Source organism: Dermacentor albipictus, chromosome 1 (assembly GCF_038994185.2).
Source record: "Dermacentor albipictus isolate Rhodes 1998 colony chromosome 1, USDA_Dalb.pri_finalv2, whole genome shotgun sequence".
NCBI lineage: Eukaryota > Metazoa > Arthropoda > Arachnida > Ixodida > Ixodidae > Dermacentor > Dermacentor albipictus.
This window is the reverse complement of record NC_091821.1, coordinates 452221400-452238674: the sequence shown is the minus strand read 5'-3', so window position 1 is coordinate 452238674 and position 17275 is coordinate 452221400. Positions and strand designations below refer to the sequence as shown.

The 17275-nt window shown below is 45.9% G+C and overlaps 1 protein-coding gene across 1 annotated transcript; it reads left to right on the top strand.

Moving 5' to 3' along the window:
- The first annotated feature begins 4430 nt into the window (after positions 1-4430).
- On the top strand, positions 4431-10451 carry LOC139059307 (uncharacterized). Its single transcript, XM_070537523.1, has 2 exons — positions 4431-4801; positions 9113-10451. The coding sequence occupies exons 1-2, from the start codon at positions 4468-4470 to the stop codon at positions 9370-9372; spliced, it is 594 nt and encodes a 197-aa protein (XP_070393624.1). The 5' UTR covers positions 4431-4467; the 3' UTR covers positions 9373-10451.
- Positions 10452-17275: the final 6824 nt, after the last annotated feature.

The following is a 17275-nucleotide window of genomic DNA, read 5'->3' as shown; positions in this document are numbered from 1 at the left end:
TGCCTTGTATTTCTTAAGGTATAATCCGTTTTTTTTTAGATGTACGCCCTCTTCTTTACCAGTCCTACGTTTTGGGTATGTGCTACATTAAATAAATCATCATAATCATCAGATGCTGTGTGGTTGGTTGCTAGCCCATTATGGCAGCTACTGGCGCCATGACGCTCAGCGTAATCACAATTCCTCACTGCAGCCCTATTGACGGAGTGGCTGACAGGCATTGCCTCGCAAAGATGCTCGATTACTACGCGTTCGAAAATAGCATGAGCCGCGACCACGATACGATGCGCAATGTGCAGTGATTCGAGGGTCGGTTTCTCGCTCTGGTGAGGTGATGGGAAATGAACTTTATTTCCTCACTCTGGTCCATGCACCGAGAAGACAGCCGAGACAGCGTCGCTGCCCCGAGGCAGCCGAGGAATGCTTCGACCACTTTCGCAGCGTGAAACATCCGTGGTGGGGTGCTGGTTTTAGAGGTCCTCGGTCGCAAGCAGCCCCAGGGCAAAGTCAAGGCATAGCGTAAGCTGGGCTCATAGCGCCTCATCCGCTATCTGCCTGACGTAGCAGAATATTTCCTTCTGCTATCGCTCTTCGGAGCTGCATGAATGACAGGTACTGTGAATCGTATATCAGAAAATAGAGACACTGCCCGTCATACCGTTAAATTTGGAGCACTCCCTACATATCCGGCACACGGGTTTTGGGGTCCCCAGCAAAATGGAGGACGATTCATGAGAGAAAGAACTTTCATCCACATACGTGTAGCAGGGAGGTACACAGATAGTTCGTGCGAGATTGCTAGGCAGCTTCCCATTTCGACCCGCCTCCCCCACTCCCCCCACCCCCCCACACACAAAAAGAAGTATTCCTTGTCTAGTGCTTGCCGTTCCAGTTTTAATCTTCATGAACAGCCCTTCACCAGACGGGCTACGCAAAACTTATCTGCCACGATCAGTGTCCCGCGCTTAGAGTTCTAGAATAATGGCACCTCTCTCGCCGATCTGCTACCAAAGTGTACAGCGTGAATTATAGAGCAACCACGCAGGAATGGTCTTGGCCCCCGGTAGGATCGCAGACAGTTGCTGAAACCGAAAATTACTAGACATATTCCACGTCACTCGCTATCTTGACTAGCTCATCACTCAAATCATAAAAAAAATATTATGCAGACTTCACCCAATCAGGGAGTCATTGTACAAGAAGTTTTTATGACCGACCTAGACATAGTGATCTTTATGATAAGAGACGCGCTGCTAATTTTAGTGTAAAACGCATCCCACAATGACTAAGCACTACCTTGCAGAATAAATAGCGCTCATTCAGCGTTGAAATATGTTAAATCCCAACACTCGGTGAGGTCAACCTTGTAGAAACGCGCCACAACTCACAGTAGTATGAGACGGGAAATGAAGTATGGTGACTAAGTCGTTCCGCAACCTCTTCCTTAATCGTCACCTATAGATCTTCGCGCTCGCATTTTATGAGTGAATTGTTGCGATTAAGTATGTCATCACCCTGACACGTTTAGCATCCCAACGCGCTGGGTTGTGCGAGGGAAATTCGCAAATGTTGCCTTGTTCTGCCCTTTCAAGCATGGTACATCTGGCCGAGTGGTTAGAACATCAGGCGTCTGTGCTGAGGGAACTGTGTAAGAAACCGAATACCGAAAATGTACAGCTTGTGTGGGTGCATATCTAAATGTACGTTCAGGCCCATGAACTTATATGTATTGGAGTATGTATATGCAGATGTCAGCGTCAATCTCAAGGTTGTCAAAAAGGGTCAGTCGGAAACATACAAACTGACGAATGCAGGAAGAGCCACAGGAAAACTATAGCTTTAAAAGTATAGTCTTAACCTTTTATTCTGATCGGAATGTCCTTGCGCTGGGAGGGAAGGGAACAAAGCAATAAAAAATGGTCTCGAGTCCACGCTGGGAAGCTTGTTCGACAGCGAAGCTGTAAACGACAACTAGAACGATTACAAGTCCTGACGTAGGCTCAAATTATTCGCGTGGCGGCGTTCACATGTACTTTACCTAATAGTCTAAGTCGTTTCGAGGGCCTGCGCTTTGGCTTCCTTCACCTACAAAGACTGGACGAGAGAGAAGAGAACATCACCGCGCCTAGTATGCACGCTGCTATTCAGCAGTCCTTACCGTACGTGGCTTTACCATAGAACTGTCACAACAGAAATCACTTGTATAGAGTTCTTCGTTTGTGTGCAAAACCATAGTTTTGTCACTGCTTGCTTCCTATGCGACAGTCAAGCTGCCGTTGCCGCGGCAGCTTGCGAAATAGCAATCTCTGCTGGAACGTGTATGCGGGGAGCCCTACATTCTTCGCATTACCTGTAGGCGCAGGCGCTCCTGATCATCATTTATGGGGTTTGGTAGCTTCTTTTGAGCTTCTTCTTGACTGAAACGTATGCTATTCTGTAGGTTGTATGCGTTATTCCAAGGAATACGTGCATGCACTGTTTGCTTCGCTTTGCTGAGTGCTTGGATCCTTCCTTATGCGGGTATGAGCGATTGATGATGGTAGTCTTCTCTCGACATGATGCCACGAAGAAATCATGGGATCTTAGCCACACACGGCTTCGTTGTAAAAAGACGCAAATAAGATAGCGGCCTGACCATGGTCTTGCCTTTGTTCAGTTGTTTTCTTTGCATACATATGAAACCCGCATGACCCGAGCCTTTTATCTTACTCCATGCACAGCTCTCTGTCTACCACAGCTCTCTGACATGAGAACCTGAGAACAACCTTGATGCTTAAACCTCAAGGCTTGTTTACACTTTAACGTCTCGTCAGCGCACGCGCGTGGAAACTCTTTTTGAGGTTCAGTCCAAGGGATGAGAGGTGGGTAACCGTGGATGACGCAATGAGAGTTTATGTGCGCGTACTGACAGCGCCGAATGCCGAGCCAGAAGATGAATTTAATTGAAGTAGGCTCCGCGGTCTGTATCACCAAGAATGCTCTATGCGAGTGACCGGAATTGTTTGTGTGCTGCAGGGCGTGCATGGAGTTGCGGATGCAGAGGACGCTATTCTAGATAGTTTCAGATTCCTCCATGCTGCTGAAATCGTGATGTCATCAACTCCGATTGGCAGAAAGACTGCTGCTGACACTATTATTGGTCCAAAATGGTGCCATTGGAGCACTTGAAAATATGACAGGGTAGCAATAGTCGCTTCAGCACTGTAGCTACTTTGAGGTAAACCGAAATTCGACGTTGAGTGATTTTTTTTTCTTTTACTGGCCTTCGTGCCCTTGCTCGGGCGCACTTTCTGCACCACCGCACTTCGCCTTCAGCGAGTGCCTATTTGTGGTCGTTACAGCAGAACTTCAGCGTTCACGATAGCACCTGTAAGGGGCAACCGTGCTTGTGCAAAATATGATGGTAGTTAAAACATGCATGACAGGCCACCGTGCGCATACGCCTGCACCACGATTCCAGCGAGATCGCATAACATTGGTCCAGTCATAGCAGCGCGATTGAGCTTGGTCTCGGTCGGGCCACGATGTCTAATTAGTGCCAAGTTTGCAGGAATGTGCGCAAGGAATCTTCGCTCTAATGACCGCAAGAAAACATGGCTACGTCCATGTGTGCAGCACTGCCAATAACGTCCAGGTACGTATTCGCGCCGGCAATCTGTCAGTACACGTCACAGGGGTTATTTGCGCCGCTATAGCAGTGCAAAATAACTACACTTTTGTTTATGTAGCGCAAGTGGCCACATTGTCAGACTCAGCAAGACAAGATTCTGTACGTTAATACAAAATTAATTTTAAAACAGTATCAGCTTATTGCACGTGTTTTACAACAGCGTTTTGAGTACACTTGTTGTTTAACTTTTTTAGTCAATGCATGGGCGCCTGTCACCACGAAGCTGCCCGCGGAAGTGACGCCGACTGATCTACAAGGGATTCTTTGTAATAGGCATCTTTATTTCCAATTCTGCAATATTGGTGCTATAACTTATTAGTATATCCATCTTGCACGTTCGTAAAATGTTCACTCCCCTTCCCACTTCCCCAGTGCAGAGTAGCAGACTGGAGCGCATTAGCTCATGCCTACCCCTTTGTCTTTATTATCAATAAAATTTCTCTATCATGCGAAATTCCGAGTTTCAGTTCACTCACCATTAATCCCCCCTGAACGATTCCGCCTCTATATCTATTCCTTAATGCTTATAATGCCTCATATTTATTAGTCAAATCTTTATTCTAAATCTACTGCCCTGCTTTCTGATTAATCCCTCGTTGTGCATATGTAACATAATAAGCAAATCATCATCATCATCATGAGATACTCGGTGGGCATTGGCCCATCATGGCGGCTAATGGCGCGATCGCGCTCTGCAGAATCATCATTACCCACTGCTGCACCGTCGGCCGACTGCTTCAGAGGTAGAATTCTTGCGCATTGCCACGCGAACCTGCCCGAGCACGAGGAGTTAGAGAATGGCGCGAGGCTGGGGCCACGCTCCCACGCGCAGCTGCACGGGCGCCGCTCTCTCGCTCTCGTCCGTGCAACCAGAAGACGGCCGAGACAGCCTGGCTGTCCCGAGGCAGCCGAGGAACCACTTTCGCAGCCCAGCCACTTTCGCAGAGCGCAGCGTCCACGGTGCGGCACTGGTTTCCGGGGTTCTCGTCGCAAGCTGCAGCAGGACGACGCCGAGACTTGGCTCACGCTGGCTTCGTTATGCCTTGTCGGCCACTTGCCTGGCGCAGCGGAGGGTCTTCTGCAGCACACCGTCGAAAAGGCCCTCGTTCTTCGGAGCTGCATTAGTGACAGGTACTGTGAGCCATATATCAGAAAATAGTGGCACTGCCGATCGCAACGTTAAACTGGTACCACTTGCTGAACATGTGTCTCGTGGGTTCAAAGGTAAATGAGTGAAGTGGATGACGATTCATGAGAGATAAAATTTTCATCGACCAGTCTTGGAGCAAGAAGCACCAGAGGAAGTGCATACGGGCTCCTCATAAAGCTACACTGTTGAAAAAAATATCTTGGTCATGGGATTCCCGTTCCAGTATGTACTTGTGTATTAACCGCCCTCCACCACGAGGCCTACGGCAAAACTAATTATACTGAGTCTCCTCGCACTACTAGTTGTAGAATAATGACGCCTCACTATCCGATCTGCTAGCATTGTGTGTAGCGCGTGTGGTAGTGCAACCACCCAGGTATGGCTTTGGACCCCGGTACGATCGCGGACAGTTGCTGAATTGAGAAGCTTATTTACGCATGTAGCGTTACTCGCCATTTCGGCAAGCTTCTCTGCCGCAACATAAAAATATTATGCAGATCTCAAGCACTCGAGGAATCGGAATACGTGACGCTCTGATAACCCACCAATGCAAAACAGCGCATTTCGCCCAGGGAAGCGCTTGAAATTTTAGCGAGAAGTGCATCCCTCAAACACTATGGTGAACTTTGCAGAGAAAATGGACCATTTAGTCAGCATGAGAACGTACTGAACCGCAACACACGACGTGTTCGACCGTGTAGAAACGCGCCACAGCGTCGTAGTAAGATCTCAGACTCGAAACAAATTTCTGCGACAAACGCTTCCCGTAACTTGTATCTTTTTCGTCTGCTAGATGCTCCCTCTCACGTTCTATGAGTAAATTGTTGAAACGTAAATATGTGATGAGCCTAACTAGCCAAGCATTTCAAAACGCTGAGCCGCACGAAGGTAATTCGTAAACGTATCTTTCTTCGGTCATATTAGGCAAGACACCTGTGGCCAATTCGTTCGAATATCAGGCGTTTGTTTTGGGTGAACTAGGTTCTGAACCAAATACCGAAAATGTAACAAATGTGTGTGTACGTTTGTGTAGTTTGTACTTGTTACGTAGGTATGTGTGTATGTACGTACGTATGTTGTTGCGTGTATATGTACAGTGCTCAGCGATTGAAACGCGATAGACGGACAACATGGAGGCCGGTACTTTCTTGCGCCATGGTTGGTGCTGGTGACACTGAGATTATGCATTTTGTGTCACATGAAAGTGAGGATCTCTTTGATTCATCGCAACTGCATTCGGTCTCCTCAGCGATCCACCAGCGATCACCGGTGCGCAACAAGCGCCGGCCGCCGTGCTGTCTGAGTATCACGCTTCAGTCGCTGAGCACGGTACATATGTGTGTATGTAACTAATGCTTGCATGTACGTACGTGTGCACTTATGTATGACCGTACGTATGTACGTAGGCAAGTGTCAAAGTCGCGAAAAAGGCCAGACAGAAACCCACAAATGGAAGAATTGCAGGGAAGAGTCAAAGGAAAGTATCGTTTTGAAAGAGTACTCTTCAAAATTTATTGACCTCTGAAGGTCCTTAGAAAGGGATGGAAGGAAATAAAGCAAAAAAAATAAGATTCACCGACAATTACGATACCTCCTAATGCGAAAGTTGAGCGCAGCTAAGTACGTGTTTTCATTTCAAGATATATTGGCTAGCGCGAACAATCGACCTCGCGCGGCACGTTGCAAACGGAGCGAAGTGTGACGCAGCTGCCTCGCTAATCGGGAGATCACTACAAGTGGTGCGTGGATGACGCGTGTGCGCCATTAAAGGGCAAGATATAGTCCGGCGTAACGCGCGCGCGCGGCCACGCGCGTCGCGGTTAAGCGACGTCGGTGAAAAGCGCGCACTCTACAGTCCGGCGTCACGGCGTAGCCGGCGTGCCCAGGCGCGCTTGGCGAGCACAACGCCGCCGGCGCGGACATAGAGCGTGTTCTATTTCACGCGGCTGCCGCTAGACCAGAATGCACTGCGCGCTGCAGCGGCAGCGAGCAGAAGGCAGAATGGCGGCCTGCGGTGCGCGTACTGACAGTGCGGCTGTGGTTTTTTCAACATCCGTGCGGGATGACAGCGCGAGTGAGGAAGCCTGCTTGAAGCGATTTGCAACCTTCCATGTGTATACGATGTGAAACGCATGGACTACCGCGACACAGAGCGCAAGAACAACGCGTGGGAAGCTATACGAAAGCAGTGTGGCCTCGCCACAGGTAAGCTGCATTTCGCAGCTCCTGTACTAGCTGGTGGTAGTCGCCGAGTTGAGGGCGCTTGTCGAATAGCTTTCGCATGTACATGCATGGTCCGCTTCCGTTTTTGACGTAGCCGAAATACTAGCAATGTGAGTGCGATGTTCTGGCTGTCAGGCACGGCGGCCGCATTTCGATGGGGGCGAAATGCGAAAAACACCTGTGTGTTTAGATGTAGGTACACGTTAAAGAACCCCTGCTCAGAAAGATAGTGGTTTTCGCACGTAAAACCTTATGTTGTTTTTTTCTGGCTGTCAGGACAAGTTAACGCCATCCCACAAAAGTTTTCATTTTAGCGCACAAACAGCGCGCGGAACGAGAAGCGCGCGCGCTACCCGAACGGCGAGGGTATATGCAAGACGCGCATGCGCAATGTAAACAGCTGTTCACCGCGGCAGTGAAGTTGCGCTCCCGGACGCACAGATGGCGCCAGCCTCGAGCTGCGCGCGCACGCCGAACTCTAGAGGAAGCAAATTTCTTGCACCCCTGGCGTCGCTAGCGCAGCGTATCCGACTTCGCCTGCCGCGGCCTGGCGCGCCGAGAACGCCGGACTATATCTTGGCCTTAAGAGCAGCCGCCGCGGAGAGACCTGCGCTCAGGCAGCACCTTATCGCCATATATGGTATTGCGCGATGCGTTTGCCGTATGCCCTCGGTTAATGGACGACGGCGCGGTCCTCTGGCGCCATCTCGTAGTGGTCGTCGCAGGTCTTGCACGGCATTACGCTTTTCTTCTCACGCGTTCGCCATGCCCTCCTCCTCTTTCCGCCTGATGATTCCGCTGTGCCTTCCTCTCCACTTCTCTCCTCTCACTGATTGTTTCATCCCACGCTGCCCTCCGCGCTCACTCTCGACTTTTGTTGCGCTCGTTCATTCGGCTGCGCCGTAGGACGACGCCGACACTCGCCACACGAACGGACGCCTAAAAGCTGTGCTCTCAAAGACGGAAACATGATAGTCGCAAGACAGGGTCCTTGCCTTTGTTCCGCACTTTTCCTTGCACACATGTGCAACCAACTCAACTCGAACCTTTGGTTTTCCTCCATGCACGTTTTCCTGTTTGTCATTTGCGCTATGTGACCCCGGAAATTGCTTAGACTTACCCATGCTAATCTAGATGCAACCTTGACGCTTGCAACTGAACGCTGGTCTGCGGTCTAACGTCCCGTCAGTGTGCGCGTGCGGGAACTATTTTTGAGGCTGAGTTGGGGTAGTCTCCTGTAGGCAGCCGTGCGTGCCGTGGGCAACCTTTGGACGTTTTGGAGCACAAATTAACTTGCGGAGGCCGATTATGCTATTATCGATAAGGTCAGATTTCGTCATGTAGCAGATATTGCGATCTTGCCAATTCCGATTGCTCCAGATGGCTACTACGGCTGCTGATTTTTGCTCAATATACCGCCACTACAGACCTTGAAAATATGGCAGTGTAGCAATAGTCGAAGTGTTGATGAGGGCCACTGTTGTAGCGACGACGGAGCGAGGCAACGACAAAAGCCGAGATTGGGCGTTGAGCGATTTTTTATTGAACTTCTCGACGTTGCCGGGCGCACGTTCAGTTCCACTGCACCTTTCTTTCTGCGTATTCAGCCACTGCCTATTTCTGGCCCCCATAATGTTTCATACAATATTTACAATGCTTTCATACAATTACATTGCTTTCTTATCCAATAAATAATTGATTCTTCATTTGTGGAGTGACTTCACTCAAACAAATTTCGTTTTCTTAGGGGGATCACAATTTTTCATAGTGCTAAGTTTGTCCGTTCTCACTCCTCAGCAGAGCTAATAGAATGTGAATGCACAATTTTAAAAAGCGGCTCACCTACCAGTGGACATGCTGTATATATTGGGAGAGGTTGGCATCGGCGTGCCGTTATTTTCTGTAGTCGGTGATGGCAGATCTGGTCAAGGTTCGTTAAGTGATCCCTGTTAATGGCTGGAAATGACGCTGCAGTTGTGCGAAGCAGTCCTAAAGAGATGTGCGACACTGCTTCTGTTTTGCAGTTCAGCATCATAATTTGACTAATGCCTGGTAATACATCGTCCCAGGGCTCCCCTCCGAGGCATGGGGAGATGTCTGCCTGGAGGAGCTGACTCAGCCACACGCCCCCGGGTTTTACGTGGCCGTGTTCGCGCTTGGACCGGATGTGATCTCTGCTCCGTGGGACCGCACAGAGAAGCCACTGAGTCTCCCAAGGTCCGAGAAAGACGCCAGTTGGTCCATGGTCACGAAAGCCACAGTGGAGAGCGCACAGACTGAAGTGGCCGTGAAGCTTGCGGATACGGGCGAGGGCGAAGCAGGGCGATGACCGCCGCGAGGGGCTTCCAGCACTCCTTCGTCAACGCTCCTTCGCCGCTTGAGCTCCATGGCTACAGCCCACTGACAAATCCATCATGTCTCGGTGTGTCTCCTGGAGGCTCTCTTCCATCGTCACCACCCCGCGATGTCACGTATCAGGGGTGACGCGGACTGCCCGGCGCGGTTCTCTCCCCTCCTGCGGTGGTGGCGGGATATTTATGCGCGATCTGTGCGTTGTTTCTCGTCTGGCGACTATTGTTCGCATTAGTTTTGAATTGCTGCATAATTAAGCTTAAATATTTATTTATTCGAAACACGCCGTAATGATTGGTGCGGTAATATTATCGTTAATATTTATCGTTTTAATTTCCGGGCTAAAATTTGTTCACTTCAAAGACTTCCGGAAAGTTTACTTGTTGAGGACACCTTTTTATTTTAGCTGGCGACCTTCCTAATAGCTACCAACCAATTTCAGACGTTGGCTTTTACGTGCCCTATCGTAGATTTATTGTATAGGCAAGAACACATGATGAAACGGGGGTGTATCGCACGGCATTATCACGTTGCATCTTCCTACTCGCCAGGATCGTTCGCGCCAAATTGAAATTTGAACGTATTTACCTAGCTATACTAATTTTGTCCGGTAAATACTCGTATTCTTCAATTTATGCGTTAATATTGTTGCTATTATTTAGAGTTAATTTCAGCGTTAAAAATTATTTTGAAGATTTCTGGTAGGCTTCCCTAGTGGAGAGAAGTTTTGTACTTAGGTAGAGTTGTTCCAAATAAGCATCAACAAAAGGCAGAAATTGTCTTACACTAAGCTTTGTTGCAGTTTTATTGTATGCGAATGAAATGCGCTGGCATCGTCTGTGTTGAATTCGTACGTATTTCTGTGAACGGAATATTTGGAGCGTTTTTGTGTAGAAGAACTGCGACGGTATTCTGTGAAAGTGTTTTTTTTTTTGTCGTGTGTGGGGAAGAACTTTAAAGTCACTTGGACGCACTTCATTTTACAGTCAGCACGAACTTTCGCATCATGATGAATTTGAACCTTATTGCTCGCAATAAAGGGTGAAGCCATCGTAAGACAAAGCTGCTGTGGTTTCTTGCACCAACCTGGCACTGTAACATCGACACATATAAGGAAAAGGAAATTTATTGCAGTATATTGAACGGGAATAAATGTAGATTCAACGAACAGGTTTCGATTTGTGGGAAATGTAGCTTTAGCGATTTCGGTCACTAAATGCTATACAAGTAAATGCAGTGCATATGGCAATCTTAATTGATATCCTTTTGAACGTGTATTTTTGTGGCAATTCTTGTTTATTCGCGGTAGGTCAGTGCCTAATGGCCATGCATTATTTCTTTATGCACTACACTGTCCACAGGGCACGTCGCAATTAAGCGCTAAATAGGTGGGTGCGCACGGCGAGACTACAACGCAGCAATGAAGGTGATGTATGATGTTTGTTGAATAAGAATGGTAATGTTGACGAATAAGAATGTTGAATAAGAATGGTTTTCTTTGCGTCAGGTGTACGCAAAGAAAATTGCTACACAATGTAGCTACATTCGTGTATTCGGCACCTCTTGTGTCACCGTGCTACATATAGCTATATTGTGAGAGAATTGAGTTGTCGGAAAATAAGAACGTTAACGATTTTAAGGTAGTCGTTGAATATTGGGCATTATTTTATTAGGACGTCGGTGGGCTTAATACCTTTGAGCCGTATAGCGGGACATAGATGCTCTCACTGGCACTATTGTGTTCGTCAAAATTTATTGCTTGGCATATCTTCCTAGAAGTGTTAGGTAGGGTAATTTGCAGTGATCATAGGTTTGTGAGGTCTACGATTCATCTTGACATGAAGAGAAAGAGTAAAATTAGTTAAGAACAAACAGGCCAGCCTAGACGCAATAAGAATGAAAGCAGCCAATTCAGGCTCGTGCTTGCAAACAAATATGAAGCCTTAGAACAGAGAGATAACAGAGAGGTAAGGAATGATACCGTCACTACGTTGGCTTCAGAAGCAGAAATTAAAGTGGGAGGTAAGGCACCAAAGCAACCAGTAGGACCTAATACGAAGGACCTAATAAATGAACAACAAAGAATGAAAGCGTGCAACTCAAGAAATAGATAGAATTCGCGAAAGTGTCAGAACTGGTCATAAAGGAGACAGTAAGGGATATTCGAAATTATAATGTCAGGAAGACAGAGGAAGCACTAAAGAATGGACGCAACATGAAGTCAGTCTGAAGACAACCTGGCGCAGGACAAGCCAAGATGCATGTATTGAAAGCTAAGCAGGGTAATATCATCAGCAATTTCGAAAGTATAGTAAGAGCCGCGGAATAATTCTATACTGACCTGTACAGTATCCAGAGCAGCCCCGCTACCTCCATTCGAAGTAGCAATGAATAGAATACAGAGGCCCCTTATTTAACTAGTGATTAGTTAGAAGGGTCTTATAACAATGAACTGGGGAAAAGTGGCAGGAGACGATGGAATAACAGTCGATGAAGGAGATATCATGCTTTAAAAGGATACGGCCCTTTATACGAAATACCTCACGTCATCAAGGGTGCCAGACAACTGTAAGAATGCAAACATTATACTAATCCACGAAACAGGAGACGCTGAAAAATTGAAAAATTATCGGCCCGCTAGCTTACTCCGAGTATTATATAAAATATTCACCGAGATAATTTCTAATAGAATAAGGGCGACAGTTCACTTCAGCCAAGCAATATAAAAGGCTGGCTTCATGAAGGGATACTCTACAAGGGATCATGACCATGTAATCAATGAGATAATCGAGAAATCTGCAGAGTGCAATCAACCTCTCTAAATGGCTTTTATTGATTATGAAAACGCATTTGATTCTGTAGAGATACCAGCTACGTTATTATTACGTTATCAAGGAGCGCAGGAGGCATACGTGAATATCTTGGAACATCCCAACAAATATCCCACAGCTGCCTTTATTCTCCAGAAGAAAAGTAGAATATTACGCATAAAGAAGGTGGTCAGGCAAGGACACGCAATCTCCCCTATGCTATTCACTGCATGCTTGGAAGAAGTATTAAAACTAATAAAGTGGGAAGGCTTAGGAGTGAGGATCAACGGCGAATATCTCGGCAACTTATCGGTTTGCAGACGTCATTGTCCTGTTAAGCAACACTGGTGACAAAGTGCGACAAATGATTAAGGACCTTAACAGAGAAGGTGTAAAAAGTGGGATTGAAAAATATTATGCAGAAGAGAACAATGATGCTTAATAGCCTGGCAAGGAAAAAAGAGTAAAAAAAAAGCCTCTAGTATCTGTAAAGGAGTACGTTTACCACGGACAGTTACTCACAGGGGACCCTGATGACGAGAAGGGAGGGCATTCACAGAAGAATAAAAATGGGTTCGTGTGCATACGGCAGACATTGTCAGATCCTGAGTATAAGCTTGCCACCATCATTGAAAAGAACGGTATACAATCAATGAATTCAAGCATTGCTGACATATGGGGCACAAACTTTGAGGGTGACAAAGAATCTCGACAGGAAGTTAAGGGCCGCGGTAAGAGCGATGGAACGAATATGTAAGGCGAAACGTTGAAAGACGGGAAGAAAGCGGTGACGATCAGAGAACAAACGGCGATATTCTAACTGACATTGGGAGAAAAAAAAGTGAGCTCAGCAGTCCATGTAATGCGTATGTTAGATGACCGGTGGACCATTAGAGTCACAGAATTTGTGCCTAGGGAAGGGAAGCGCAGTTGAGGACGGCAGAAAACTAGGTGGGTTGTGAAATTAGGAAATGCGCAGGCGCCGGTTGGAATGGGCTGGCGTAGGACAGTGGTAATTGGAGATCGCAGGGAGACGCTTTCGTATCGTAGGGGACATAGAATAGGCTGCTGCTGCTCCTGATGATGATGATAAACCTTCCCCTATTATATGTTGCACGATGAATCCCATCATTTTGTGTATTCACTCAAAAGCGATTAGGTTAAATCTTTCTTTCGACTATGGACTCGGATGTCCAAGGAGCCACGTGTAAATGGTATCGCCATATTCCTGCTGTCTACATCAGGCACTATTAACAAAGCTGTAATAAACGGCATTGCCACAGACGTTGAAATGCACCCTTGACCTTCATTTTAAATACAGCGAGAAGATGTTAACATTAAGAGCATGGTGTCAACATTTCAGCAGGCCACTTGAATTGCATGCTACAGTGTGTGGAAAAAAAAAACTATATCTTCCATAACTCCATGAGAGGGTGATTGTTATTGCGATTAGGATTCTTATAATATTTGGCGAACTACCATATATATATATATATATATATATATATGCCTCTCTCTAGCTATTTTGTCCGACCTGTTCAATACAATCTTCAGGGTGTGTTGGGCAGAATCAAGGCCGCATCAGACGGTTTCCTCAAGCGCAGCAATCAAATACTTTCGCTAGCTGCGCCCCGAATACACAGGGCATGTGTCAATTTTAAATGAACATCTCTCACACAAACTTGGGTCACTTATTATAGGCGCTGGATATGTGGCGCTCTTTGATTACAAACAAAATTTCTAAAATTTTTCTGGTGCTGGATGGAATCGCACCCACAACATATATATTAGGACTCGCGCGAAGTACGAACTTCACGGTGGCGCTACCAGGTGGCGCAGCGTCACCAGAGAGATCCGTGAAAAGGAAACCTGGCTGCTGTAGAGTTATCGTACTAACTCTAGAGGAAAAGCAGGGCGAAAGAGGGGCTCCCTGCAAGGGCTCCGCCATGTGCTTACCTCTCTTTCTTGTAACTCCTAAAGTACTGAAGATGTGACGCGAAACAAGCATTTACACGCAGGACGTAGGTATAAACAATGTGTAGAATTCAATGCACATATTTTTGAGAAAGATTCGATAGCGATTTCAAAAACTATGATGCAATAATTTTCTTGCGTTAAGGGGTGCATTTGCAGGCGCCTCAACTAGATTGCGTCATGATAGTGCAGCATGCTCGAGATTGCGCAGAGTGTTAATCTGGTTTGAATCGCAGCTCGTCGTCTGCGCTAGTGTCCCTCTAAAGCGCAGAAACATGACGGCGCAGTTGAAGTAACTGATTTTAATGCATGAACGCTTTGAGGAGATTTTACTCTAGCGATGGTTATATTAACTATATGTCCGCTACATTACACTCATTGTACATAACGCGTTTAGGCGGTGGCGACACGGCGTCGTTGCGTTGGTTTAGTGCAAATCGTGTTAACGTCGGCAGTTGCGCTGAGAAGGGTTCTGCCAGAACATTTTATACATAAAGAATCTCCTTTATTCATCTCACCGTTGCATGTAAATATAAATTGCTTTTCGCATCCCTTACATAGAACAGAAGGTATGCTTACTGGCACTGCTTTTCAGTAAGCATGCAGGAGATATATATAGGCTCATTTTCTGCTCATCCCATGCTGCGGGTGAACATTAGGCAACCGATCCGAAGAGAAGCTTCAGTCAATCGGTGTGCGTATTTGTTATACAATGGCGATGCTACAATTGTGCTTACATTCTTCCTATACCGCGGAGCCTTATACGATGTTTACGTTTCGCTACAACAAAAGGCGCAACGTTATTCTTATGCATTCACACACGATATTTATAGTGATGCACTACACAACGCTGCCATTCTAAAAAAAAAAAAATGGTAACGCCACGTTAAGCGGATGCACAGTGTTAGACGTCTAGGGGTATTACAAAAGAACGCAGGCGATATGTGATGGATGAAGCCGTAATAATGGTGATGACCAGAGAATGCATAGACAAGCATAAACAATATCCAGCCAAATTGAAAGATTCTGTAACTCTTTTGTCACAATGACAAATTACTATTCTGGAAGATTCGTAGAAATAGAGACCCACGCAGAAGCACATACTTATGGTTAACAGAGAAGAAACTTAGATAAATAAGTCAATTTTTGAATATGATGCTCGATTTTTTTAGTTATTGCTATATATAGGAGATAACTATGATATAGATTATATGTGCAGGTGTCGTGTTGGATTTTGTGCAGTTAGGTAGAACAGAAGTGTGCTTAATGACACTGTTTGTCAGTAAACATACAGGATAGATATAGCTCATAGTTATCTCATACGTATAGCAATGTATATATATATATATATATATATATATATATATATATATATATATATATATATATATATATATATATATATATATATATATATATATATATATATATATATATATATATATAGGCTCAATTCCTGGTACTTCCATTCTGCGGAGCACATAATTTCTTTTCTAAATTTATGCAAAAAAGAGCAGCAGCAAGCTGCAACAGCATTCGGTACTTAGGACCATATATGCTGCTTTGCTGGAGCTCGTATCCAGCGACATACCGCCCCTGCATTGAGGCGAAAGGCCGCAGGTTTTAGCAGCAAAATAAAAAAAAGTCAGACGGTTCAGTTTGGTTCGAGCCGAATGATCATTTATATTGTTCTTGCTCAGTTCCCGTGCGCAATCAATAAACATTGCAGCTTGAAAATCGGTTGACAGCGTTGAAAAGGTTCGCGAAACTGCACAGCGCAGAGAACTGCGTCCTCGCCTCTCCTTTCGTTCTATGGTGACATGGCGCTCGCAGTCTCTCAAATGAGTCATGCGTCTTTACCGGCAATGATCAAATGACTTGTATGGCACCAGGAAAAGTGCGCATATTTGCACAGTTTTAAGCGCGCATCAATTCATGAAATGATCAATGGATTAGGCTATGTGTTCTGCGATTAGACGCCCTTTCTTGAGGGATTCGAAGCGTACAAATTCGATGTGTCAATTTATATCTCACATCAATTTGGCACGTTGTGTACAAGGATACTGCAGAAGCTGTATTTCCGTATTAATAATTTTTTCTAGAACCATGTATGACATCAATTTTGTCCGCCTTAGATGTACGATTAGATGCAACCCGCAGAATTGTGATATCATTTTTTATTGCTGAGTTACGGAGTTGTAAACTTGAGAGTTTTGTTTTTGAAGAATTGTGCTTTTCGCTAATGTTTAATAAAAAGTTCAAAATTCGAAACAAACAGTCATTAGGTTTTAAGTTTTCCTTTTAAATGCAACAAGCTTGCCGAGAAAAAAGAATTCTCCTTTTACATGCATCTATATAGCAGCACCCGAGCTAACGCTTCCTCTTACTGAGCCATAGCTACGGTGTCACTTCACAGGGGACCATCATAGGACAATCCTTTGGTTTCACCGTGGCCTTGTGTCTTTATTTCATACGTTAGACAATGTATGTATACGACACGTATACGTCAATATTACCTTTAAAAGCGGGGACCAAGGTGCAGATGCCGACAGGCACAGCCATCACGGACATAGAGACATGAATGGTATGCAAGGTGATATCAACCATTAGTTCGGTTGATTAAGATTTGGCATCCCCATCACCGTTTATCTATACACATAAATATGGCTCCGGGACAACAATGCCACTGCGGATCTACCTGTGACATATCCGCAAGGATGTGTACATGCGTTGAAATCTAGAACAGGCTGATTTGGAAAATCGTTGCAGAGAGGAGTCCGCCTACGCTACGTGTGAGTATCACGTCATTGTGAAAGGACCGGCGGACACATTATTTGCTTACAGAGCCAAAGGCTTTGTCCATGTAGCTGCGCCCGAACTCAGCGGTGGCTCATGTAAAATTAGAAGCATATCTCTACGCCCTTCGTTTTGTCGCCACCTACGCCTTTAAATGGAGCAATCATGGAAATCATGGCAACATTGGGCCCGAACGCGCTATGCAGGATCGGTGTTATCCACTGGCTGTAGCATATTCAAAGGGTATGACACGGACAATGCGAGCGCGTTGCCGTGCGAACGCGCTCTTTCGCGAGGGAC

What these genes read in the sequence shown, in the direction of transcription:
- LOC139059307 (XM_070537523.1), top strand. Translation starts at nt 4,468, where the DNA reads ATGGCGCGAGGCTGGGGCCACGCTCCCACGCGCAGCTGCACGGGCGCC. An exon ending in CGGAGCTGCATTAGTGACAG is followed by an intron (nt 4,802 to 9,112) that starts GTACTGTGAGCC and finishes ACATCGTCCCAG; the next exon opens with GGCTCCCCTCCGAGGCATGG.